At 36.6% G+C, this 25,370-nt stretch overlaps 2 protein-coding genes and 1 long non-coding RNA gene across 5 annotated transcripts in view; all 3 read right to left on the bottom strand.

The window, feature by feature from the left end:
* Positions 1 to 235: 235 nt before the first annotated feature.
* LOC137014824 (uncharacterized) lies at positions 236 to 8,034 on the bottom strand. Its single transcript, XM_067379338.1, has 5 exons — positions 7,982 to 8,034; positions 6,921 to 6,971; positions 6,311 to 6,626; positions 6,096 to 6,170; positions 236 to 2,328 (listed from the first exon to the last, which is right to left on the bottom strand). The coding sequence occupies exons 1-5, from the start codon at positions 8,032 to 8,034 to the stop codon at positions 844 to 846; spliced, it is 1,980 nt and encodes a 659-aa protein (XP_067235439.1). The 3' UTR covers positions 236 to 843.
* Positions 8,035 to 13,821: 5,787 nt separating this feature from the next.
* Positions 13,822 to 25,370, bottom strand: part of ankrd27 (ankyrin repeat domain 27 (VPS9 domain)) — a 40,580-nt gene continuing 29,031 nt past the window's right edge. For 2 of the 3 annotated variants that reach the window (XM_067378941.1, XM_067378942.1), the window contains exons 21-29: positions 24,938 to 24,982; positions 24,709 to 24,828; positions 22,922 to 23,119; positions 20,617 to 20,736; positions 19,975 to 20,148; positions 18,581 to 18,677; positions 17,894 to 17,972; positions 17,347 to 17,398; positions 13,822 to 15,573 (exon numbers count right to left, since the gene is read on the bottom strand). In XM_067378941.1, coding sequence (XP_067235042.1) covers positions 15,265 to 15,573; positions 17,347 to 17,398; positions 17,894 to 17,972; positions 18,581 to 18,677; positions 19,975 to 20,148; positions 20,617 to 20,736; positions 22,922 to 23,119; positions 24,709 to 24,828; positions 24,938 to 24,982 — 1,194 coding nt within the window. In that variant the 3' untranslated portion in view covers positions 13,822 to 15,264. Of the gene's footprint in view, positions 15,574 to 17,346; positions 17,429 to 17,893; positions 17,973 to 18,580; positions 18,678 to 19,974; positions 20,149 to 20,616; positions 20,737 to 22,921; positions 23,120 to 24,708; positions 24,829 to 24,937; positions 24,983 to 25,370 lie in introns of all 3 variants that reach the window. The other variant, XR_010893871.1, reaches the window with a different exon arrangement.
* LOC137014584 (uncharacterized) lies at positions 20,744 to 21,512 on the bottom strand. Its single transcript, XR_010893872.1, has 3 exons — positions 21,215 to 21,512; positions 21,079 to 21,121; positions 20,744 to 20,989 (listed from the first exon to the last, which is right to left on the bottom strand). It is a non-coding gene; the product is annotated as an uncharacterized lncRNA (long non-coding RNA).

The raw sequence follows: 25,370 nt of genomic DNA on the forward strand, positions 1-25,370 counted from the left end.
AACCACACACAGTATTGAGAATCAATGCTTCACATACTTATGAATGGGGTTATTTTATTAAATTCAGCTATTGTTTTGTCTTGTGAACACAAACATCTTTTATGTAAAATATCTTACTCAGGACAGTACTAAACAAAAATTAAAATGAATTTTTTACTACCCCTCTTATTTTATTAAAATAATTCTCATTTTCACAGATTCTGCAAGGGGTTCACATACTGTGTATACATGCCAGTGTAATATAAATATATATATATATATAAACCAAATATAAATTTGGGTTCTTCAGATTTCCTCATTACAGATCTCTTTGAAGGACCTCTAGGCATATTTTCAGAGAACAAGAATGTACAAAATGGAGCCCATGAGTTCTGACATAAACTTTATAGTCTGTCAGAAATGGTGTAAAACAGAGTCTATTTTCATTTTTACAGTGTGTACAGAAATACTACATCTAAAAATCACAAATCTCACAAACCGAGCCACAATATAACATAAATGTAAAATAATAATAATAAAAAAAAAGACAGTGACAATAACTGACGTTAACAGCTGACAGTTATGAAGTTCTAGTGCTGACAAAGCTGACGACTAATTAACCCTTTCTTTAACTGAACTTTAAATATTAAGAAATGGAAAAGTTTACAATACAATAATCAATATATTTTACATTTGCTAATTTAGCAGATGTTGTTTATTGAAAGAAAATTACCAATGAGAAAAATACAAATGTTTACAAATGGTTTTAATGCATGGAGGACCACCATAGACAGTTTTCAGCAGCAAAACGTAATGTGTGACCGCAATTTTAAGTCACTTTTTTAAATACTTGAAATTTATAAATTATTTTATTGAATCCTGGAGCTTCATGCGCTCTTCTCCTGCTCTCTTCTTGATGTTTTCTAATGTTTTGGCTTTTTCAGGTTCATTTATTTCCTTCAGCTTCTCAATCAGAAAATCAATGTTCTGAAGTGTGATCAGTGAATCAGTGTTGAGAGCGGTCATCTGCAGTTTATCCACACAGTGAAAAGCTTCAATCACCAGCTTTATTTTCTCTTTCTCTAATTCTTGTAGTTCTTCTTCCAGCTTCTTGACCACAGCTGCACCTGTCCCAATCTTCCCATCATATTCATTCTTTAAATCCTCAAGTGTCCTCTTCTCCTTCTTTGTCTTCGCTACATATATTTTTGCTTCTTTAATGTGTTTGCTGTAGTGGCATTTATTTGTGCACACCGTACAGTGATTATTTTTCATCACGCTGCACTGTGAGAGATCACTGACTAACCAGCATCCTGGATAATGACAGTTCTCCTCACAGACGCTGCAGCACATCGCCTTATAGGCTAAAGTATAATCAATATCAACCTTCTCTTTGTAGGACACTTCAACTTCATATTCAAAGTTCTTATTGTTCTTGTTCTTCTCCAGAGCTTCTTGAGTTTGTTTCAGCTCATTTTGCTTTAGTTCCATCACTTGAACATGTGCTTTTAGATTGGAGATATTTGCCTCAAACTGCTTCCATTTCTGCAACACATCTTGAGTCATCTGCAAGGTTTTTGGTTTTATTGTGTCAAGAAACTTAAAAAATCCCATCATTCCACTATGACTGAGATCCCATGATTTTTCCTGCATTTTTGCATATTCTTCCTCAAAGTCTTCTGACTGACAGTTGTCAAACAGGAAAAACACTGGCTGATTCTCGTCTTTCATTGCACACTTGATTTTAGCCTCTTTAACAGCTGTCAGGGCATTTTTAGGAGGCATTCCAGTTGAGTGTGTGAAGAGCAGGACAATGTTTTCAGCAAAATCTCTTCCAAATAAAGACTGAACAGCATCAAATATGTATATTTGTCTGTCAGAGAGACGGTTTTGATGTGCATCTATTTCATGAATCCCTTCTGCAGATTCACTTAAATGAAGCAAACTCTCAGCGATCTCTTTATCCTTCTGGATACCACAGGTATGTCCATATCCTGGAGTGTCGATGATTGTTAAATGGATTGGACTCTCTTGTAGATAAAACTTATAAACAGTGATTCTGGAGGTCTGACTGTGAGCTGATGTTTGTTTACTCTCATCATCTGTGATCTCAAACCAAACCTTATCTTCTCTCTGAACACCCAACATGTAGTTGACCATCACATTGATCAGGGTTGTTTTTCCTGTGCCTGTTTCTCCCACCATCAGAAAGGTTTTATGGGGTTTGTTTGTGTCTCTCTCTCCAAAGGTCATTTTTCTATCCAAATTGTCTTTATTTTTTTGCAGATGGTGTCGAGCAGGATTTCCATCTACAATTAAGATGCTTTTCCTGATGAGATCATTTTTGCTCTGTATGTAAAGAAACAATAACAAAACAATAAAAATAAAGAAAGCTTTACTTATTTTTATGTTTCCCCATCAAATTTTAAACGTCAGTGTAGAAATGTCACCGTTGTAATGTTTTGAACATAAAAATGTTGTTTTAAACTAACCATAAATCATTAACTCACATTAAGAATAAACACATCAATAAGTTCCTAAATTATTGTATATATTTTTGTATGTATTTTATTAATATTTAGTATCTTTAACTCTTTTTTTTAACCTTTTAAATTGCCCCTATCATGCTATTTTAACCCTTAAAGGTGCTAAAGAGGATGTTTTGTTTTATACATTTTTGAAATATTACTTGAAACTGTCTTTAATAACTGATAAAAGACTATTTATTAGGTGAACTGAAAGGAATAATATTAATATACATCATCTGTGCACGAGGTAGGGCCTTAAAAACATCAGCCAATCGCGTCAACGATTGGCCCTCTGGCTTGTCAATCACTGCCATGACATTCCTTGTGAGAGACGAGCGCGGCTGCGCGCTCCAGTAACTTTCCACACTCCACAGGCGCCGCATGCAGTGTTTTTGTCCGGAGACAGGAGTAACAACTGCAGATTATGAGTTACCTGCGGTGAGTCCGACATAATGAATCCACTAACATGACACAGTGAATGCCGGTGGTAAACACTCGTGTTCCAATACTCGTGCACGAGTTTTGGGAGTCGTTCCCACGAAATGAGCTGTGAAGGAGGGGTTGTTCTTACGCATGCGCTCATTTCAAAAACTCACTAACAGTCTTTGGTTTCTCAGTCGACGAAAAGTTCCTCTTTATCACCTTTAAATGCATGACTGTTTCGCCAATCATTCTTACACATTCGGGTCTTTATCGACCCGGATCTTTATCTAACACAGAAGGATCTCTACCTGTCGCGATAATATAAAACTCCTCTGATATTAGAGTAACAATTACAGAAGAATAAAATAAATAATATTTTGTTAACTTTTGGAGCTTGAAAGGGCTCAGTTTGAGCAGATGTTTTATGCCATCACCACTGTCCTCATCAGAGCTCATTTCCCAGTAAATTCAGCAAATAATGGGCTAGTTTTATGGTTGAAGTCACGAATATAAGCCCATTCGCGATCTCAAATGTATTCTCAAAACTATAATTTTCAATATCTTCAAAATCAATATTTCGATCGCTAACAGCTTCACCAGATCCATCCAGTGACAGTTACAGTCATATTTGATTGCGTTCGATACTTGCTCTGCAGTAAATCGCTGAGCCATTTCATGTTTCTCTTATTATTTTGTTTTCTGTCTGAATGAGTCGTCACTTCAGCATTGTGTATCATTCCTTGTGGAATAAAGGCAAACTGCACTTATTCCGTCATCTAAGATTTAATTATTGTTGTGCAGAAAAAAATATACGTACATACACACCTCGGGTCGTTAGTGATCAATTTTTACCAAAAATGAACACAAAAATGTGCATTCTTTTATAATGATTTTTTTCTTGTTATATTCTTTATAATGAATTGATTGAGGAATACCATGAAGGTTGATGTCTAACTTTAAAAAATGAATGAGGAGGAGGGTAGTGAATAAAGACCCGAGGTATGCATTTAAGGGTTAAAGGCTCCTAATTTTGTTTAGGACACCTCCTACAAAATGTCAAAAAACACTTTCATTTTCTTATATTATACATTACACATCACCACATTTTTCAATGATTCTCAAACGACTCGTCCGATGATTCAATCTCTCTAAACCCCTCCTTTTCTGCGACCCTACTCTGCTCTGATTGGCCAGACAGCCCAGTGTTTGTACACACTTTAAAGACAGTAATAATGGCATAGGTTTTACCATATCAATCTGAGCATGAGTCCAATGAAATATTGGAAGAACTAGATATTCAACAGAGCCTCCATTTCAAGGACGACTTGAGCAGGATATTTCTCTGTGATACGCTACTCAGTTTGACATTCATTATATGTTGCTACTGACATTGCAATATTTTGTTTTTCTGCAATATATATTGCGATATGAAATAAATTCACCAGATTACTTGAATAGCTCTATTTGGAAAGAATTAATCATTTTGGAATGATTGGGGTGATTTAAGTGAAATAAACAATGCTTTATATTTTTCACGCAAGTATTCAAGTACAGAAAATGAATAATCAAATGTAAAATAACACTGCATAGTCTCCACTGTATAAATTGAACATAATTAATCTGAAGAGATTTTCTCCTTGTATTTTGTTGTTTGTTAACATTCATGACACAGAAAAGCAGCAAGAATATTAGCCTGCAGTCACTTTAAGAATGCATGGATCCATTATAATGATGCAAATCCATTTTCTTTGTTTGCTTTACCTAAGCCATAACCAATCGTGTTTACACGATTAAGGATACTCGCAGAGACAAACATTTTGACATAATTATATGTCAGTTCAAGCACAAATAGACGTGCAGTGTTCATGTGTCTGCGTGGCTCCGTGTGCACGGACACAGAAAACAGCATGCACAACTGACAGGACATCACTGCCGCTGTCAGAGCGCGATCAGACCTCACGAATCAAGTGATGAATGCAGTTGGACATTGTGGTGTTTTAGAGGTAAAAAATGATATAAATACTGTTCGGTTTCTCGCACAAACCGATCGTTTCAAGTCTTAGACTATCAGTGTGTTGTCATGAGCCGCAGGGTTTCATTTGGATTTGTCTATGGAAGTGTTTTAGACTCTTATTGTACGAGTTCCCATCCACTGGCATTAGACTGTCACCTACATCTTGGATGCGCTGGGGGTAAGCAGATAAACATCAAATTTTCATTTTTGGGTGAACTATCCTTTTAAATAGGCTATGGGATCTCTTTCAATGCTTTCAGAATCTTTACTTTTTTAAATTTTAAAATGATTTCTGTAATTTTAAAATCTATATATCTATATATCTATCTATCTATCTATATCTATATCTATATATATATATATATATATATATATATATATATATATATATATATATATATATATATATATCTCACATAGGCCTATTTTAATGACAGTATATTTACTGAACCAAATGAATTAAAATAAACAGAAAATAGTACAGAAGTTATTCTTTTGAGTATTTGAGTATTAGTATTAACCTAGTCATTATTAAAAACATTATTTTAGCTATAAAGTATTTGTATAAATACTGTGTCTTTTACCGCCCTCACCACCTCATACATTTATAAGATTTTTAAACAAAATTAACCACTTCATGATTTTTTTTTTCCCACACAAAATATTTTGCTCCATCAATGTCCAATACAAACATATACAGTTTTCCTGGAATCAATACACTTTGAGAGTAGTTTCTTTTTAATAAATCTGCAAAAATGTCAACCAGTCTGTGTTTTTCTGTCAATATGCGGTGCTGTGTGTACATTAATGAGGAAAAAAAACTTAAATGGCTGCAATATAACAAAGAGTGAAAAATTTAAGGGGGGTCTAATTACTTTCCAGATGTAGAAGCAAATTTTTGTAGGCCAGTCACTTTTGACCGGTAACACCACAAGTGTAACAATGTGTTACAAATAATAAAAAATTATTTGTAATTTGTTGAATTACAAATATTTTCAAAAATATATATTTTTTTGTAAGTTGTTAAACTCTGAATAAGTACAGTCAGTAAATTTTAGTCCAATGCAGACCGATGAGTGGTGGGAACACAACCTGAGGGGTTAATCTGTTCTAATTAAATTTGTGAATATGTCAAAAGAATCAATCCTCACCTTGTTGTGTTGAAAAAACTCTCCTTTAATGTTTTCTTTGTGTTTAAAATTCTCTTTTAAGGACTCCAGTTCATCCTAAAATTAAAGTGAAAATCTATAAGACACCAGAGATTTCTGTAATATGCTCATGTAAGGCCTAGTACACAGTATAAACAAATGGTACTGAGACATTTGTATATGACAAGCTTTAATCCTCAAAAATAAATATTTATTACCTTATATGATGGACCAACTTCACAGATGGGTCTGAATGTGTGATTGACGTGCTTCAGTGAATCTCTGCACACAAAACACACGGGCTGTTTGTCCTCCAGACAGAAGAGTTTGAGTTTCTCACTGTGCAAACTGCAGATCTCCTCAGATCCTGATGAACGCCTCTCATTTCTCTCCTTCAGGAACGACTCACACAAGTTTTTTAATGCAAGATTAGGAGGAAGAAACTCTCTTGATGATCTTCTCCTGCAGACAGGACACTCCTGAGTTTCCTTGGTTCTCCAGAAATGTTGAAGACACTCTTCACAGATACTGTGACTACACGACAGAAAAACAGGAGATTTAAAGATTTCACAGCACACAGGACAAAAAAGTTCTTTTGAAGATACATGCAGTGAAGCCATTTTCACTGCTTGAGCGCCAGCTATTTAAACTTTACTTTCACTTCCTGATCGATGGTTGCAAAAACAAATGACCAGGAGAATCACAAAGCTGTCTGTTCAGAAAAAAAATAGTTATAAATCCTTGGTGAAATTTTTCCTCTTCGTTCTTCATCGATCAAGAGAGAAAACAGATAGCCACGACTGAAAAGAAAAAACAAATATGCCTCACGTTAGTCTCTTCCTGGTGAATGTTGTATGAGGGTGGAGTTTCTGATCATTTCTGATAGGTGTGTTGAATCACATTAACATGGGCCGGTGTTACAATATATTCGGTTCCTGAAATATTCTGTTCCACTGGGTGGCGCTTACGCGAATATTCATGATGTCCTCCTATCGTGGGCGCGTCCGTGAGACAAAGCGCAAGCGAACGGAATTGAAAATATTAGTACACGCTCCTCAAATTGCAACGGTTTAATAGATTTTTTCGAAAAGGTAATAAAATATTCCTTTGGAATATAAATCTTTGGAGCTTTGTTTTGATGACAGTCTTCATACCAGCAGCTTCTTAAATAATGTTATTTTTGTTTAAATATTATAATTATGATAGTTTAGTTTCTTTTTATTTAAAGTTTGACAAGGCAGGAATCGATATTGCAGCACAAAACCCTGAAATGTGTCAAACATAACATACTCAAACAACCTTATGTAGCCTACCTGATTCAAAACAATTTCAAAAGCAGTCTAAAATAAAATAATTCTGATAATAATGTAAGCAATTGCATTGCTTCTTTTCACACATTGTTTTGAATTTTTAAATGTCTTTTCAATTTGAGTTACATTCGTGATTACTTCTTTACTTGTTATAACATTTAATGTAATTAATATTTATATAGGCTACAAGTATGGAAGCTTGTGTGTAGCAATATTCAATTTGAAATGCAATATGTTTAGATTTTTTTAAATTTACATTTTCCATACCATATATGCAAAATGATAATTCAAATTCAATATTATAATTTACATTTGCCATTTCCTACACTACGTTTAACATATAAAGCATTAAAATATATGTAAGTGTTTAGTCTTTTAGCCACATTTCAGTCTCATCTTTTTTCGTCAATGATATTGCACGTGTAGTTTTAGTCACATTATCGTTAAATGAAATGTGTCATCTCTCATCGACTTGTCTTAGTCATGGAAAAAAAGGTTGTCAACGAACATTTTTGCGTCATAGTTTCTGTTAACAAAATAAACACTGGTGGAGACGTGTTCTCTGTAGTGACCAATCACGCCTCTCTATCCGGCAGTCCGATGCCAGGAGAAAGATACTTGCCCGACTGCATTGTGTCAAGTGTAAAGTTTGGTGGAGGGGGATTATGGTGCGGGGTTGTTTTTCAGGGGTTGGACTTGAACCCTTAGTTCCAGTGAAAGGAACACTTAATGCTTCAGCATACCAAGATATTTTGGACAATTTCGTGCTCCCAACTTTGTGGGAATAGTTTGGGGATGGCACCTTCCTGTTCCAACATGACTGTGCACCAGTGCACAAAGCAAGGTCCATAAAGACATGGATGAGTGAGTTTGGTGTGGAGGAACTTGACTGGCCTGACCTCAACCCGACAGAACACCTTTGGGATGAATTAGAGCGGAGACTGTGAGCCAGGTCTTCTCGCCGACATCAGTGTCTGACCTCACAAATGCGCTTCTAGAAGAATGGTCAAAAATTCCCATAAACACACTCCTAAACCTTGTGGAAAGCCTTCCCAGAAGAGCTGAAGCTGTTATAGCTGCAAAGGGTGGGCCAACTCCATATTAAACCCTACGGATTAAGAATGGGATGTCATTAAAGTTCATGTGCATGGAAAGGCAGGCGTCCCAAAACTTTTGGCAATATAGTGTATTTGAGTACACTAATTCATACATTTAACTTAAAATGATCATGTTTGTCAAGTTCCTTGGGCAAATCATAATGGGAAACAGAAATCCCAGCCCAGTTTCAGTTCAACTTAAGTTCATCTAAATTAAAGGAAATAAGTTCATAAAACTCAGAACAATGAACAGTTCAGTTTACTTAAAATATATCTGCTAAATACACATAAAAGTTAATTTGACTGAACTAATTGTTTAATTTAGGTTTGTCCTACTCAAACCAATTAATTATTTTGATTGTTAGAATTTACAGTGTACTGCTACTAAATAATAACAATAATTTATGCACACATTGTTGGTCTGTTATCATCCATGTTAGGGCAAAATATGCCAAGTTATTTATGTTTTGGGCTCTTTACAATGTTACTTATGGAAGGATGGATGGAGATGGATAGATACACACACACAGGAAGTTTCCCGTTTCTGTTCTGAGTGCCACATTTCACCCTGATATTTGCTTAAAGGGTTAGTTCACCCAAAAATGTCATTAATGACTCACCCTCATGTCGTTCCACACCCGCAAGACCTTCGTTCATCTTCAGAACACAGTTTAAGATATTTTAGATTTAGTCCGAGAGCTTTCTGTCCCTCCATTGAAAATGTTTGTACGGTAGACTGTCCATGTCCAGAAAGGTAATAAAAACATCATCAAAGTAGTCCATGTGACATCAGTGGGTTAGTTAGAAGTTTTTGAAGCATCGAAAATACATTTTGGTCCAAAAATAACAAAAACTACGACTTTATTCAGCATCGTATTCTCTTCCGGGTCTGTTGTCAATCAGGATCTCGGATCATTAATGACATAATTTTCATTTTTGGGTGAACTAACCCTTTAATGTGTTGACTGATGAGCCATTCTGCTTTCCATGAACATTTACTGTACACTGCTCCTCCATCTCAAGCACACCTGAACCACTGCGATCCTCCAGGCGAAATATTTCTGGAAAATCTTCTAATCATTTAATGCACTTTTATATGCGCGCACTCTCTCTTTTCTGTCCGTTTAGTGTAAGTGCTTTAATATCTCTCTGTGGTCTTGATGCATGGCTGCCTGTGAAACCGCTCCGTGCTTAATAATGGTAATGACTATATTTCCCTACATCTCTTTCATTAAATCAAGCGGGCTGTAAGTTTTCACATCTGTCCGGCTCTAGCCATCAATCCCTGCAGCTATCAGCGCCGCGCAAGCCCAGACACACTAGGTGCCATTTTGGCACGAGACGAAAGTTTTATATGTGTAAAGGAGCAATCCATTACTGCTGCAAACAGGAATACTGTCATCCCAAGAGTTAGATCAGAATCCAAAATAAGATTTATGACTTTGGAGTTAACATATAACATAAAACTGTTATTATGGCAATTCCTCTAAAGTCCTGCTGGTTGTAGGATGTATTCAGATTGTAACATGAGCAGAACAGCTTATGATTGTTAATAATTGTAATTCTGCAGTATGTATAGAGGGAGACCGGGGAGTGTTGTAAGACGGGAAAGTCAGAAAAGATCTGTGGTTATGTCATCAATATCATAAACTCCCATGACCCTTTGGAGCTCACAGGAGAAGTGGCGTGTGACTGTGAGCAACAGTGTAGATTTTATGACCTATATATATATAAGTACAGCACTTTTAGAGTTTCATCCCTCTGCCTAATGTGAGCAGAAGTATTGGGGTGGTTAAATGTAAGCTAATATTTAATTGTAAATTCCTTGCAAGCAATTACAGGAGTGAGTCTGTGACCCAAAGACATCACCAGACTCTTGCTTTCACACTTTGAAAGGCTTTTTCAACAGTTGCGTGTTTCGGGGAGTTTCTGCGTTTAGTCTCCTCTTCAGCTGGTGAAATGCTTGTTCGATATGATAGACTTGGCCAATCTAAGACCCAAAATTTCTTTACCATGCTAATCTCGATTGAGTTGGCAGTACTAGTGTTTGGGTCATTGTCCTGTTGCCAATTGAAGCACTTCCCAGTGAGTCATTTTCTTGAACACTGGTAGGCAAGATTCTTTTGTACACTTCTGAATTCATTCTTCTGCTGCCATCATTGAAAAAGTCATCAATAAAGATGAGTAATCCCGTTCCAGAGGCAGACATGCCCATGACATGACACTACCTCCACCATGCTTTCCAGATGAGCTTGTGTGCTATGAATCATCTGCAGTTTCTCTTTTTCTATACACTTTTATTGTCCCACTTTGATAAAGGTTAGTATGTGTCTTATCTGTCCATGAAACTCTATTTTAACTCATCTCTGTGTTTTTGCAAATTCTAATAGGCTTTCCTATTTTGGGTACTGATCAGATGTTTGATCTCGCTGTGCATCCTCTAATTCTGTTGGTGAAGTCTCCTGCGAACAGCAGATTGTGAGACCATCACCCCAGCTTTCTGGAGGTTGCTGGTGATTTTACTGACAGTTATTTTAGAGCTTTTTCCATAGCCGTTGTCATTTGTCTGTCATCAGCTGCTGTTGATTTTCTCAGCTGACCTGGTCGATGTCGGTTGCTGAAGCTTGCCAGTGGGATCTGTCTTTTTCAGGACATTCCAAACTGGACATTCAAAGTCAATCTCCAGATTTAAATCCTATTGAACAAGCATTTGACCAGCTGAAGAGGAGACTAAAGGCAGAAACTCCCCGAAACAAGCAACCGTTGAAAATTGTTGCATTAAAGGCCTGGAAAAGCATTTCAAAGTTTGAAAGCAAGAGTCTGGTGATGTCTTTGGGTCACAGACTCACTCCTGTGATTGCTTGCAAGGGATTCACAATTAAATATTAGCCTTTACACTTTTACATTAACTTTTTAAGGTGCAATATGTAATATTTTATCAGTAAATTATCCAAAAGCCACTAGGCCAGTGTTATGTATTTTGTTCACTTGAGTCAAAATGTTTGCAACTGTTTCTAAATAGTGAGATTGCAATTTTAACCAAGGCTCCGGGACGTATGAGTCGCCACCTGTTAATTGCGTCATACCCGCGTTACCCTCGGTTTCCGCTTTTATTTTGTAGAAACCGTGGAAACACCAAAGACGCTTTAATATTTACATGTTTTAATAGTCAAGGGAACAACTGTTTTGATATATTTATAGACAGAAAACTAATTATTGTTATGTAGCTCAACACATTTAGTCTTATTGTTTAAATCTAATTTTCTTAATTTTTTGTGAGTCTCATGCTTTACCATTCCTCAGAGAAATCACTATTTTGTGAAGTAGCTAACATAGCATAATCAGATGCAACTTTATTTTTAGTAACAATAATACAGCATTTTCTCCATCATACATTTTAAAATTAATTACATGATTTTTCTCAACACAAGCCATCCAGCATTTAATCTGATATTGTAAAATCTTACTGCAGTGTGTAACAGTGTCTCACTGCATCCGTCGAGCGAACGCACAGAGTAACGTTGTAACATCATTTTCAACTCTCAAATGTATCTAATATGATAAACAGAGCTGCGTTACCTCATACTCATGACCGGAAAAGCGGAAGCAGCGCCTGCGACTGTGTCATAATAAAAGTCCCGCTGCTCGTGAGGCGTGTGTTGATCAATCGCTCCAGCTCCTCGTTCAGCTCCACAACACTCACTCCTGCTCTGCTTCATACTACAGTAACGTTAATAATCACATCCATGAACATGATTTCTTCCCGAGTCATATCCTGATTATTTTGCACCGTCCGTTGATGTGAAGAAGAGGATTAGGGCAAAGCAATAATACAAAAATAAAACCATCTCGAGATTAAAGTTGTTAAATTTCGAGAAAAAAGTCGAGATAAAATGTTGAGAATAAAGTCATTAAATCGCGAGAAAAAAGTCGTTAAATTACGAGAACAAATTCATTAAATTATGAGAAAAAGTCTTTAAATTACAAGAAAAAAGTCGAGATAAAATGGTGAGAATATACTCATTAAATTATGAGAATAAACTCTTTAAATTATGAGAATAAACTCATTAAATTACGAGAAAAAAGTCATAATTTAACGAATTTGTTCTCATAATTTAATGAGTTTATTCTCAACATTTTATCTCAACTTTTTACGAGTTTTTTCTCAAAATTTAACAACTTTAATCTCGAGATGGTTTTATTTTTTTTATTATTGCTTGGCCCTAATCCTCTTCCGTAAAGACCACATGTCCTAAGATTCCTCACTCAAACTTGGCATCATCAAGCTACGCCTTTCTTTGAATAGGCCTCTAGCGACCTCTAGCGGACAAAATTATTACATACTGCACCTTTTAATTAAATCACCCCAATACTTCTGCTCTCATTAGGCAGAGGGATGAAACTCTAAAAGTGCTGTACTTCTTAGTTGGTAAATCATTTTGTGTTGAAACAGTCAATAATATAATGTTCTTCTGCCTCATTCTGCCCACAGCTAATATATATATATATATATATATATATATATATATATATATATATATATATATATATATATCATATAATATATATGAAAAAGTATGTGAACCCCTTGCAGAATCTGTGAAAATGAAAATTATTATAATAAAATAAGAGGAATAATAAAAAATGCATGTTATTTTTTGTTTAGTACTGTCCTTAAGATATTTTACATAAAATATGTTTACATATAATCCACAAGACAAAACAATAGCTGAATTTATTAAAATAACCCCATTCATAAGTATGTGAACCATTGATTCATCAGTTTTCAAGCATTTTTGCATATTTGAACCCTTTCCAGCAGTGACTGTATGATTTTGAGATTCATCTTTTCACACTGAGGACATCTGAGGGACTTAAACACAACTATTAAAAAAGGTTCAAACATTCACTGATGCTCCAGAAGGAAACACGATGCATTAAGAGTCGGGGGTGAAAACTTTTGAACAGGATGAAGATGTCACAATTTTTCTTATTTCACTTGAATATCATTGTTTTTCATTTAGTACTGCCCTTCAGAACCAACAGAAGATACTTGCATGTTTCCTGGCAGAAAAATTAAGTACAATTTACCTTAATATTTGAAATTAAAAAATGCTTGAAAACTGATGAATCTGCAGGATCTGGAGGATTTTTCTGAAGAACAGAGCTCAGTTTAACTGCTCAGAACAAACAAGAGACTCATGAACAACCATCACAAAACACAAAAACAGTCGTGGATCATCAGGTGACCACACACAGTATTGAGAATCAATGCTTCACATACTTATGAATAATTAATTTATTTATTTATTATAGGCTGTTAAGTGTATGCAGATTCCGTTAACATCACCAATAAATTAACAAAATTCTTTTGTTTTTTGTTATATGGTTTAATTACATTATGTTGGCACAAATTAAATAAGGCACATTTACTGCATTGTTACAGAAAAACAATCATACAAAAATAATTGCTCTCTAGTTCTTCATATTGCCACAAAGAACCCTTACATTCAAAGACCAGTGACATTTGATCACAAACCAGCTGTTTTTATTTCATGGTCAATTTGTGTGAAGATATTTAATTACTTCCTGTCCAGCATTAATCCTAGCCCTGCCAACACACACTCTTTCAGCAGAAATGCACTTACACCCGCCACTCAAAATGTAATGTGTTGTTAGTAAACTGCAAAGTCATATTGGTAAACCAAACAAACACAGTAACTTCACAAGGGAATAAAGTGCATGATTTAAATAGGGCCGTGGTCCATAATACTGCCCTGCTGAACCCAGATCGACTTTACTCTGCAGGAAGTCTTCACTTCTGTACAAATGCAACAATCCCACCCTGTGATTAAAAACAAACAAAAAAATCCTCAAACTAAATATAATTCCTCTGCAATATTATTAAAAGTGATTTATCAGCTTAATATCAGGGTAATGAATTGTTTTGTTTGAGGGACAGAGTTTATAGAGGAGATTCATAAAAGACCATTGGAAATGATCAAAACAGGAAAAAAAGGGAAGACTTTAAAAGAAAAGGAAAAAAATACACTATTAACTACCCATTAAAACAGTATCTAATCCTGTGAAAGTCATCATGACTAGTGAAGTCACCTCCAAACAGATGTTTAGCAAATGTAAATATGATTAAAGAAAAAGAAACATTTCAGTTTTGTAAAGAACAAACTCAAATCTTGCTACATAATTTTATCCTTAATTATCCCTTTTATATTGTGACATTCTGAAAGAAAATTTAGTGCTAGTTTAAAAAAAGAAATTAAGAAAAAAAAAAGCCTTCCACATTTTTCTGTACAGGTTGTTCTAAATGTCTCCCTTTAACCTACATGTTATAAAATACGAACGTTTCTTCACACATCCAAAATATTCACAAAAGCTGGTTCCTGCCTTATACTTTTCATTGCAGTTTTTGTCATTTCACCCATCAGTGTTGACACATGCAAAACACCGTTCTCATATATTATGATTTAAGAGCAACATTTGTAAGTGGAATTAAAAAAGCAACTTCCTCTTCTTGCTATGGAGCACTTTCTGTTTTCCACATACAGACTCTTAAAACCTCTAAAACAGTTTTTTTAACCATCTCATGAACCAAAGGCATGAGGAAACATGTTCACCTTGGAAACCACAGTTGTTGCATTGTCAGTAACACTCAAGCACAATAAAGACCAGGAGGGGGTGGCGGAACAGATTTACTGTGAGCGATTTATATTTAGTCTATAAAGCAGTTGTTTGACATCAGGAGCATCACAACACAACACTGTCCATTTCTGTGGCAGCAGAAATGTCCATTCCAGTTCCTCTGGACTGGGCGTCTTCCTCCACCTCCACATCCATTGCCACCGCAGAGTCCCCGTTGACCTGTGGAGGGCCGGCCGAGGGGTCGGGGTCCTGCGGGGTGTGAAGCGAGTGCTGGGTCAGGTCCTGGCTGATGGTGTGGCAGCGGGTCAGGCTCCTGGTCTGGCTGTGGGGCGACTGCGGGTGGCAGAACGGGCCGCTGCTGTCCACCGTTTCTCCTCTCGTCAGTCTCCGTCTGTCACTCTGACTGTCTGGAGTCTGTGATGAACCGTTGAATCAGGAGTTAGCAGTAAAATAAAAAAAAGACCAACAAAACGTTAATAGAGCTGTTTGTGAATGTAAAATGTCTGCAAAGTTGCAACGATCAAAGTGCAGATAAATAAAGTTATTGTCTCCCAAAACAAAGAAGCAATTCTGAACTGTCTGAAAGGAGTCATTCCAGTCTCACTTCCTGCTGAACCTACGTAGGTTTGTAACTAATTTGCATAATGCCTGCCTATGGTCTTCATTGGCTGAACAGTGTCGTCTTTGCCCCGCCCTCAAACGCTAGTTGTATGTATGAGACTGGAAGAGTTTGGTCCGTGTTGTTCATGTGGAGAAGACGCTGTTTTCTGCTGTCAAAGCAAATCCACTTTGATGAGATTGATACGGTAAAACCGACGCCATCGTTACTGTTCGTATCGCTGTGTATCAAGAGCTGACGAAGAGCTGAAATTCAGATATGTAATGAGCATTTGGTTTTCGACACTATCTGTAAACGGTTGACCAATCACAACAGACTGGGCCATCTGACCAATCAGAGCAGAACAAGCTCTCAGAAAGAAGGAGTTTAGATAGACTGAATCCTTGATCAAACAGTTTCATACACTCAAGTGCATTTAGGGCAAATCCACTTTTGATAGTTTAACGACAGGAAAAATGGTCGGCACTCCAGGCACATGGTCCAAAAGGGTTGTACCTAGTCTCTTAATGAGTAATGGGAGTGTTTTGGGTGCAACGTGCAATAAACCAATCAGAGTCTCATCTCCCATTCCCTTTAAATGGCGGATTCGCTATTTACATGGCGGACTGAACACTTCTCCAGAGAAGAATGCTTTTACTTTAAAATTTTTTGCTGCTGTACGTCTCTGTGTGTGTAATAAGCAGTGTACGCACGTTGTGCACCCGCCTATAGGCGCATATTACTAAGGTGCCCTTTAAATACCAAAAAAACAGAATAAAAATGGGTTTGCCATTGACTTCAGAGCAGGTTTCAGTTGGTCAATGGCACAGTTGTTTCAGTTCCTCAAAACAGCAACACGCCAACAACGCACCTGAGCACACGTCGTTTTCAGACCAGCACACCCATGGGCGAACAGATGGGTACGAGTGCATTTGCTATTTAAATAACGTGGCGCTGGATGTGAAAATGATAACTGCGTCAGGCTGAAACTAGCAAAAAACACTTGCATCGCATTGTGCCGGGTGTATGATAGCGCCCTAGCTGTGTCCAATTTCAGAGGCTGCATACTTCAAAGTCTGCAAAGGTCAGACCAAGCGTTGTTAAATGGAAAGGTCTAGCCTAAGGAGGATTGTTCTTGATGCCTAGCAATGGCCAGCAAATCATGTCTACCAGTATATACCCCAAGCTAGGCTGCAAAGGATCCACTCGTTCTATCCTTCGCAACCCAGGAAAAGGAGGACACATTTGAAGGAGCCTTCTAACTGGGACTGCCTTTGTTGTGCCGCTGTGATGTATTTGGCTTTCGAAGGATGCAGCCTCTGAATTGGGAAGCAGCTACTGTGAGAAAAGTGCTGATGCTGCAGTGTCTATTATGAGAAGTGTTTTTGGACTCTAAAACACAATCAGGAACCTTTAAAAGAGCAGACCAGATCATTTTACATACATTTTATTATATAAATGATTATGGCTTGGTGAATAATAATAATTATAATATCTAAAAATGCATGATGACTATTATCTTCTTCTGCAAGGTAGAATACAAAATCATTTTACAGAAGAGAGATTTGTGTGAATGAGGAGAACAGTACCTGGTCTGCCGATGCTGAGGTGGTTGCTGCTCTATCAATCCTCCTCTGACTCCTGTCAAGAGCAAAAGCTTCTCATAAACAGCTTGAAATGATAGAGGAGAGTTTAATCATTCAGCAAGTGAATAATCACAATGGGGATCTTTCAAGATTTTTAAGAAATTAATCCTTTCATTCAGTGACAGTAAAGACAATTATGAGTTTACAAAAGATTTCAAATAAATGCTGTTTTTTAAACTTTCTATTCCTCAAGGAATCCTTAAAAGAATATACGATATCAGAATGATTTCTGAAGGATCATGTGACACTGAAGACTGGAGTAATGATGCTGAAAATGATCACAGGAATGAATTACACTTTACTATAGATTCACATAGAAATCAGCTATTTCACAATAGTATAGTTTTTTGCTGTATTTTTGATCAAATAGATGAAGCCTTGATGATCAGAAGAGACTTCTTTCAAAAATATTTAAAAATATTACCGACCACAAAATTTGAACAGGATATTTCACAATGTTACGCCATTAATTGATAGCAAATGTATGTACCTTTGTTTGGTGTGGTCTATGTCTCGTCTGCCACTGTCGGGACTCTCATGTTGTTTCACTCTTTGCACTATTGCGTGTCCTGTTGGAGATGATGATGATGAGATACATTATGTATGTCATTTAACACTTACTATATTACACATTAGGGCTGGTACAATAAATCAGTGCATTCTGAGATTTTCTGCATGCATCGCGATTTTCTGTCGAATCGATTCTGAGCTTAATTTTTAACAGAAGATGGCGCTCTAGGCTAGATTTTATCAGCATGTTCAAATGCTCACGAAGAAGAGCGCTCGTTCGGCCAAGTCTGACAATGTACTTGTGCCTCAGAATGCTTTTATGACACAAGATTAATGTAAAGACTGCAAACACCCTTGTAATTCACTTCAACCTTTTCGAACTATATAAGTGATTATTATACCGAAGGTTTAATAGAATGGTGTGTAAGGAATCGGGAGCAAGCAGAGGACGGCTGTTTCTAAAGCACACTGTGCCATCTACTGTTGAAAACTAAGCACAGAATCGATTCAAGATTCGATTCGGATTTCCCGAAAATCTCAAAATTGATCCAGAATCATTTCTTAAATTTGAAATGCATCAATTTATTGTCCCAGCCCTTCTGTACATCACAGCCTACAGCATTTCTGGAGATATAAAACAGTAGAAATATAATTCTCAGATTCTTACCCACAATGCCCTCTGGTGCTCTGGAGTGTGGTTTGACCAGACGGACGTCCGGGGCATCAGCACAGGCTTTCTGCAGGAGTCTCTGAATCTCTGTATTCTGCAGAAGCATACACATACTGATTCATTTCCAGTGACACCGTTTGCATTGTGTGAAAGAAAGAAATATCTAAAATAGGGCTATTAATGAATAATAATAACAGGGCTGCCAACAATCACACATTTAGGCTCTGTCTCATGCTCTCACCCACATGACTTGCTGGTAAACAGCATGCATTTGAAGAAGTTTCCAAAAAAGTGTGTCTTGTGTGACAATAGCCTGAAACTGTCAGCAGTGTTTTGGTTCATAGATCTGAACTTAAATGGTTGGAATTCCTTAATGCTTTCGATTACAGACCTAATATTGGTCTCTTTTTAAAGAAAACACTGAAATCACCAATCACAACAGACTGGACATCAGATATCAATCAGAGCAGAGTAGAGCAGTGGTTCTCAAACTTTTATAGTGGAGTACCTCCTGAAGGGACTACCATCCTTCTGCGTACCCCCTCTCTTCCACCACACCTTTTCCACTAAGGGACAATATTTGCCCCCTAAATTTATATTTTAGTGCATATTTTTACCTTTATGAATAACTATTAAATAAATAATGTTTTAAATAAAAATGTTCAATAGAGAAATATGCAATGATGGTAAAACTAAGTAAAACTTTTAAATATTAAACTAAAACCGCCAGCAGGTGGCAGCAAGTCACTGTTTTTATGAGTGAGTCATCGAGTCATTCATTCAGTAACGAAGCAAGTAGCTGTGAATGAATCACTGAATCATCTCAAAGCCACAGAATTTGTGTGTTGTAGTTCTGCTGTGTTTTTCGTTGTAGCTATTTTTTTGTTGCAAAATAGAGTAAATACCCAGGAGACCATCATACACATGATGTTTAACAGCATATATAAACATGTGTAACATTTGTATTAACATTATGATACATACATCATACATAAATAAAGACTTCAGACGCAAGAGCCTCTTAGTGCCATCTGAAATTTTCTTCTAAAATAAGAATTTCTATCAAGCTTGTATGTTTATGTTCAGTTATTTCACTTTAATGGCAATTAATAGGTCATTTTCATTGCCATTAAAGTGAAATAACTGAACATAAACATACAAGCTTGATAAAAATGCTTATTTTAGAAAATTTCAGATGGCACTTGGAGGCTTTTGCATCTGAAGTCTTTATTTATGTATGATGTATGTATCATAATGTTAATACAAATGTTACACATGTTTATATATGCTGTTAAACATCATGTGTGTGTGCCTGATTTAAATTATCTAAATTACTGATTAGGAAAGTTATTCTTCATCATTTTCAAAAATAAATGAATAAACACACACACCTTTCCGGCGGTCTCGTGAGCGCAGTCGAGGGCGGTCCTCTGTCTCTTGTTGCGCAGGTGCACCAAAGCCCCCCTGTGCAGAAGCAGCTCCACCAGCTGGACGTGTCCCCCCCTCACTGACTCATGCAGCCCAGTGTTACCGTGGTTATTAGCCAGATTCACCAGCGCACCGCTCTGATGGACAGCAAGGGTGTTCAAGAAGCATTCGCTCGCAGAGTACAACAACAATTCATTCGTTATATTAATACTGCTAATAATAATAAATACATAATTTCTGTAGATTTGACCCATATTATTAGTAATATAATATAATATAATATAATATAATATAATATAATATAATATAATATAATATAATATAATATAATATAATATAATATAATATAATATAATATAATATAATATAATATAATATAATATAATTATTATTATTATTATTATTATATGTGACTATATATATTAGGGCTGGGACAATACATCAATTCTCGATACATGATACAAGTACATTCTCAGACTCAGCCGAACGAGTGTGCGGTTAAAAACTAGCCTAGAGTGCCATCTGCTGTTAAAAACTAAGCTCAGAATCAGAATCAAATACATGAATAGAGAATCTCAGAATATATATAAATATGAATAGAGTACCTCCAGCAAGACAGTGGCTATCTCCAGATTTCCCTTTAGACAAGCATGAATCAGAGCCGTATTTCCATAATGATCCTTCTTATTCAGTTTGGCATTACACTCCAAAAGAGCAGACACCACCTGGAACAACACACACACACACACTCAAACTACTACCGTAAAACGAACAGTAAAAAGTATATATATAATGTTCCGTATGATTCTTTTCTTCTGAGGAACACTAAAAGGTGAATCTCTGAACATCCTGGTCACTCTCTGGGACACAAGTAACGTGGACCAGTTTCATGAGACATTTATGGTACTTTTGCATCCTTTTTGAAGCTTGACAACCTCAGTTCGTACAATCTGATATGAGTGAAACTGGATATTGAAACTGAAATAAAATGTAGGCATTTTATTAATCTGCATTTGATTAGATTTAAAAATTAGACTAATAATATTGGTTAATATTTTTGTTCATACATTGTTTTATGAAAGAAGTCTCTTCTGTTCACCAAGGCTTCATCTATTTGATTAAAAAAACAAAAAAAACAAAAAACAGTAAAAACTATATAACTATGACTATAATATTGTGAAAAATTATTACAATTTAAAATACCTGTTTTCTATGTGAATATATAGTAGACTGTAATTTATTCCTGTGATCAAAGCTGAATTTTCAGCATCATTACTCCAGTCTTCAGTGTCACATGATCCTTCAGAAATCATTCTGATATGATGATTTGATGCTCAAGAAACATTTGTGATTATTATCAATGTTGAAAAACAATTTGACTACACAATTTCTTACAATGTAGTACAATGTAATCAGGGAAATTAATATCATTAAAGGATTAGTTCACTTCAGAATGACCATTTCCTGATGATTTACTCTCCTCCATGTCATCCAAGATGTTCATGTCTTTCTTTCTTCAGTCGAAAAGAAAAGAAGGTTTTTGAGGAAAACGTTCCAGGATTTTTCTCCATATAGTGGACTTCACTGGGGTTCAACGGGTTGAAGGTCCAAATGTCAGTTTCAGTGCAGCTTCAAAGAGCTCTACATGATCCCAGAGGAGGATGGTTCTAGAGGAGGAGAGTCTCATCTAGAGAAACCATTGGCCATTTTAAAAAAAAAATAAATAAAAAAAGGATATACTTTTTAACCACAAATGCTCTTCTTGCACTGCTCTGTGATGAGCCACGCATTACGTAATCATGTTGGAAAGGTCACACGTGATGTAGTGATAACGTAATGCGCATCGCATAGCAGATGGTTTCTCTAGGTAAGACTCTTATTCCTCATCTGGTATCGTGTAGAGCTCTCTGAAGCTGCACTGAAACTGACATTTGAATCAGTGAAGTCCACTATATGGAGAAAAATCCTGGAATGTTTTCTTCAAAAACCTTAATTTCTTTTCGACTGAAGAAAGAAAGACGTGAACATCTTGGATGACATGGGGGTGAGTAAATTATCAGGAAATTATAATTCAGAACTGAACTAATCCTTTAAAGGTCCCGTTTTTCATGTTTTTTTGAAGCTTTGATTGTGTTTATAGTGTGCAATATAACATGTGTTCATGTTTCGCGTGTAAAAAAACACAGTATTTCTCACATAATTTACTTATCTGTATACCGCTGTTTCCACTGTCATAAAAACGGGCTGATGACTTCCTTGTTCTATGAAGTCCCTCCTTCAGAAATACGTAACGAGTTCTGATTGTGCCAGCGGTTCCTGTGTTGTGATTCGACAGCAGTTTAGCGCTCCTTGCCCGGAAAGGTCACTCCTCTTACCATAACGTGGAGATGCACGCGCTCAGTGTTATTGTAAACATGTCTTTAATTTTACCCTATCAATTTGAGCCGGAATCAGACCCGGTGATTGGACTGCGGGATGAAAATAACAGCGTTTCGACGACATGGCGACAAACACTCTACAAACGCAACTCTTGTGTATTCCTGTGGGCGGAGGTTATTCAAAAACCTGTTTTAGTGACGTCATTAAAGAAGGAAGTGGAGGGATGTAGTCCAAACTGGCCGTTCGATGTAGGCGACTTCTGTTAAATAAAATATCTCGCTTGGCATTGAACTCTGAGCTTTAAAATTTTACAGATTTTATTTATACTCTAACAACAACATTACACACTAACTAAAGTTTGAAACATGGGATCACGAAGAACGGGACCTTTAACATACACTTTTAATCATTTACACTGCAAAATGGCATGCATACACAAAAACTCAAATTTAAACTGTTTAGCGACACTATTCAGAGCAGTACTGTTGATCTGTATGAGAGGTGATCTGTGATTGGTTGGGATATGCTCACCTGTATGTGGCTATTCTGGCAGGCCAGGTGAAGTGGAGTGGCGCTCTGGTTGTTGCGGGCGTTGATGTTGGCACCGTGGCGTGTGAAGAGAGACACTAGAGCTGTGTGCCCGTGCAGCGCTGCCACGTGGAGCGGCGTGAAGCCGTCGACACTGCTGCTGTTCACACCGAGACCAACCGGCTGCAGATGGGCTGCTTTCTGAACACACACAGACTCCAGGTTCAGTTAGCACACAGTGTTTCTCAGTTCATTACATCGTCTTACAATAGTAACCTACTTTTGTTTATATCAGAAATTGACTGCCTGGGTGCTAAGCTTAAAGGTGTAGTTTATCCAAAAATTTAATTTTTATAATTTATTACTCACCCTCATGTCGTTCCAAACCTGTAACACTTTTGTTCATCTTTGGAACACAAATTAAGATATTTTTAATGAAATCTGAGAGCTTTCTGTCCCACAATTTTATAAAGCTATAATTTACCGCTTTATTTACAAAATATTAATCTCAAACCCATGTTCACCATGGCGCAAATCACTCACGTCAAAATAAAATTGAGGTTAACCCACTGGAGTCACACTTTAATGATGTCTTTACTACCTTTCCAGGGCTTGAACGTGGTAGTTGTGCAGACTGTCAATGGAGTAACAGAAAGATCTCTGATTTCATTAAAAGGATCTTCATTTGTTCTTCATTAATGACAGAATTTCCATTTTTGGGTGAAGTAACCCTTTAAAAGGGACATTTAAGGGAGATTTTAACAGAGATATGTGTGTTGCGCAGAAGACAATGTTACCATCCGTTAATTTAATTGTAGGACAAAACTAGTTCATTTCAAGCTTTTTTTGGGGCATTTTCATCGTCCGGGTTTAAATTCGGCATCACTGACTAATCAGAGTCATAATTAAGACTGCGTGTCCTTTTCCTATGAGAAGATGTCTCACTGAATTATTCACGACAGCATGCTCTGATTTCCTCTGACAGACGCTTCAAACTGTGATATATACAGTCAGAGATACATTAATGGGTCAACAATTAGTGTGTTTTTAGCTTTGTAAGAGCTTCTGCATTGCATAAGTTCTCTTAGACAGATCCTAAGTCTTGAGTCACTGATTATAATGGGATCTGTGTGTCACGCTGCTCACATCTGGACATGGTGTGATGCTGAAACAAGGGGTCACCCTTTATATTAGTTGTCTTTAACTACTATAAAAAACTGCATTTACATGATAAGTGCGGATTGTATCAAACGATTAATTTCAATGTTAGTACAAAGCAAAATCCCCAGAGATAAATCAGCTCTGCTCAGATTACATATGGTCCCTTTCTATATAGTGTTAATGTAACACTGAAGCAGAGTTAAAGTTGATGAGATAATTAAGTGATTAATTAAGTTATAATTGAACATTAGTGATGAACACCTGCTGTTAACAAGCAGAATCACTGAAGAGAAACACAATAACTACAAATGACTTCCAGCCACAGTCTTAGATTAAATCAACTGAAGATAAAAGACATTAAATCTCTCAAGATCTGATTAAACAACTCCAAAAACAGCAAATTATCTCATTAATTTAACTCTGCTTAAGTGTTATTTTAACTCCATGTAGAGAGGGACCATATGTTCTCTTAGCAGAGCTGATTTATCTCTGGGGATTGTGCTGTGTACGTAGTAGTTAATATAAAGTGGGATCCATATTTCTTTTACATTTATATTGTTGAGAACTTGAGTCTCAACAAAAGAGCTTGTATTTGTCTGATGTGCGGGTGTATGAGTGTGTGTCCAGACCTTCTGTGTAGGTTCACAGCTGGAGCACTGGCACAGAGGATGGCACAGCTCTGTCTTAACTGGCACTGTAACTTCCTCTTCCTCCGGCTCCTCATCCAACCATTCCAATAGATAACGCACCTAACACACAAAACACAGACACTGCTGCCATTCTGTGCTGAACTCTTATTATCATTAATAAAGCAAGAATCCACTTTGGCAAGGTTTATGTGACCCGAAATAAGCTCACCATCTCCACATCTCCATCAGCCACAGCTCTCAACAACTTCTCCACCTGTTCATCAAAAACAAGAAAGAAAAGGCATAATAGGAAGGTTACATGAGTAAAATTTACAAAAAAAAAAAATCCTCAGTACAATCCGAGAATTTATTCAAACAAGCTCCAAAAATGGCTCGTTTGGATATTGTGGGATTTGTGATGTCACAAAGGCACATATATTTGCATACGACTGCCTCTAGAGAAAGACGTCAACGGATATTTTACTTCATCGCACCATATGCCCTGAACACTGGCTTTCAGCAGCTGCGTTCAGTCACCTGTCACCACATGCCGTTCAATCGCATGAGCTACTCCCGACAATAGGACAAATGGAAGAGTAAAGAAACGTTTCCTTTGACGTGTCCAGTGTGTTTGCATCTGTATTGTCTCCAGAAACAAGAAG

Source organism: Chanodichthys erythropterus, chromosome 24 (assembly GCF_024489055.1).
Source record: "Chanodichthys erythropterus isolate Z2021 chromosome 24, ASM2448905v1, whole genome shotgun sequence".
Lineage (NCBI taxonomy): Eukaryota > Metazoa > Chordata > Actinopteri > Cypriniformes > Xenocyprididae > Chanodichthys > Chanodichthys erythropterus.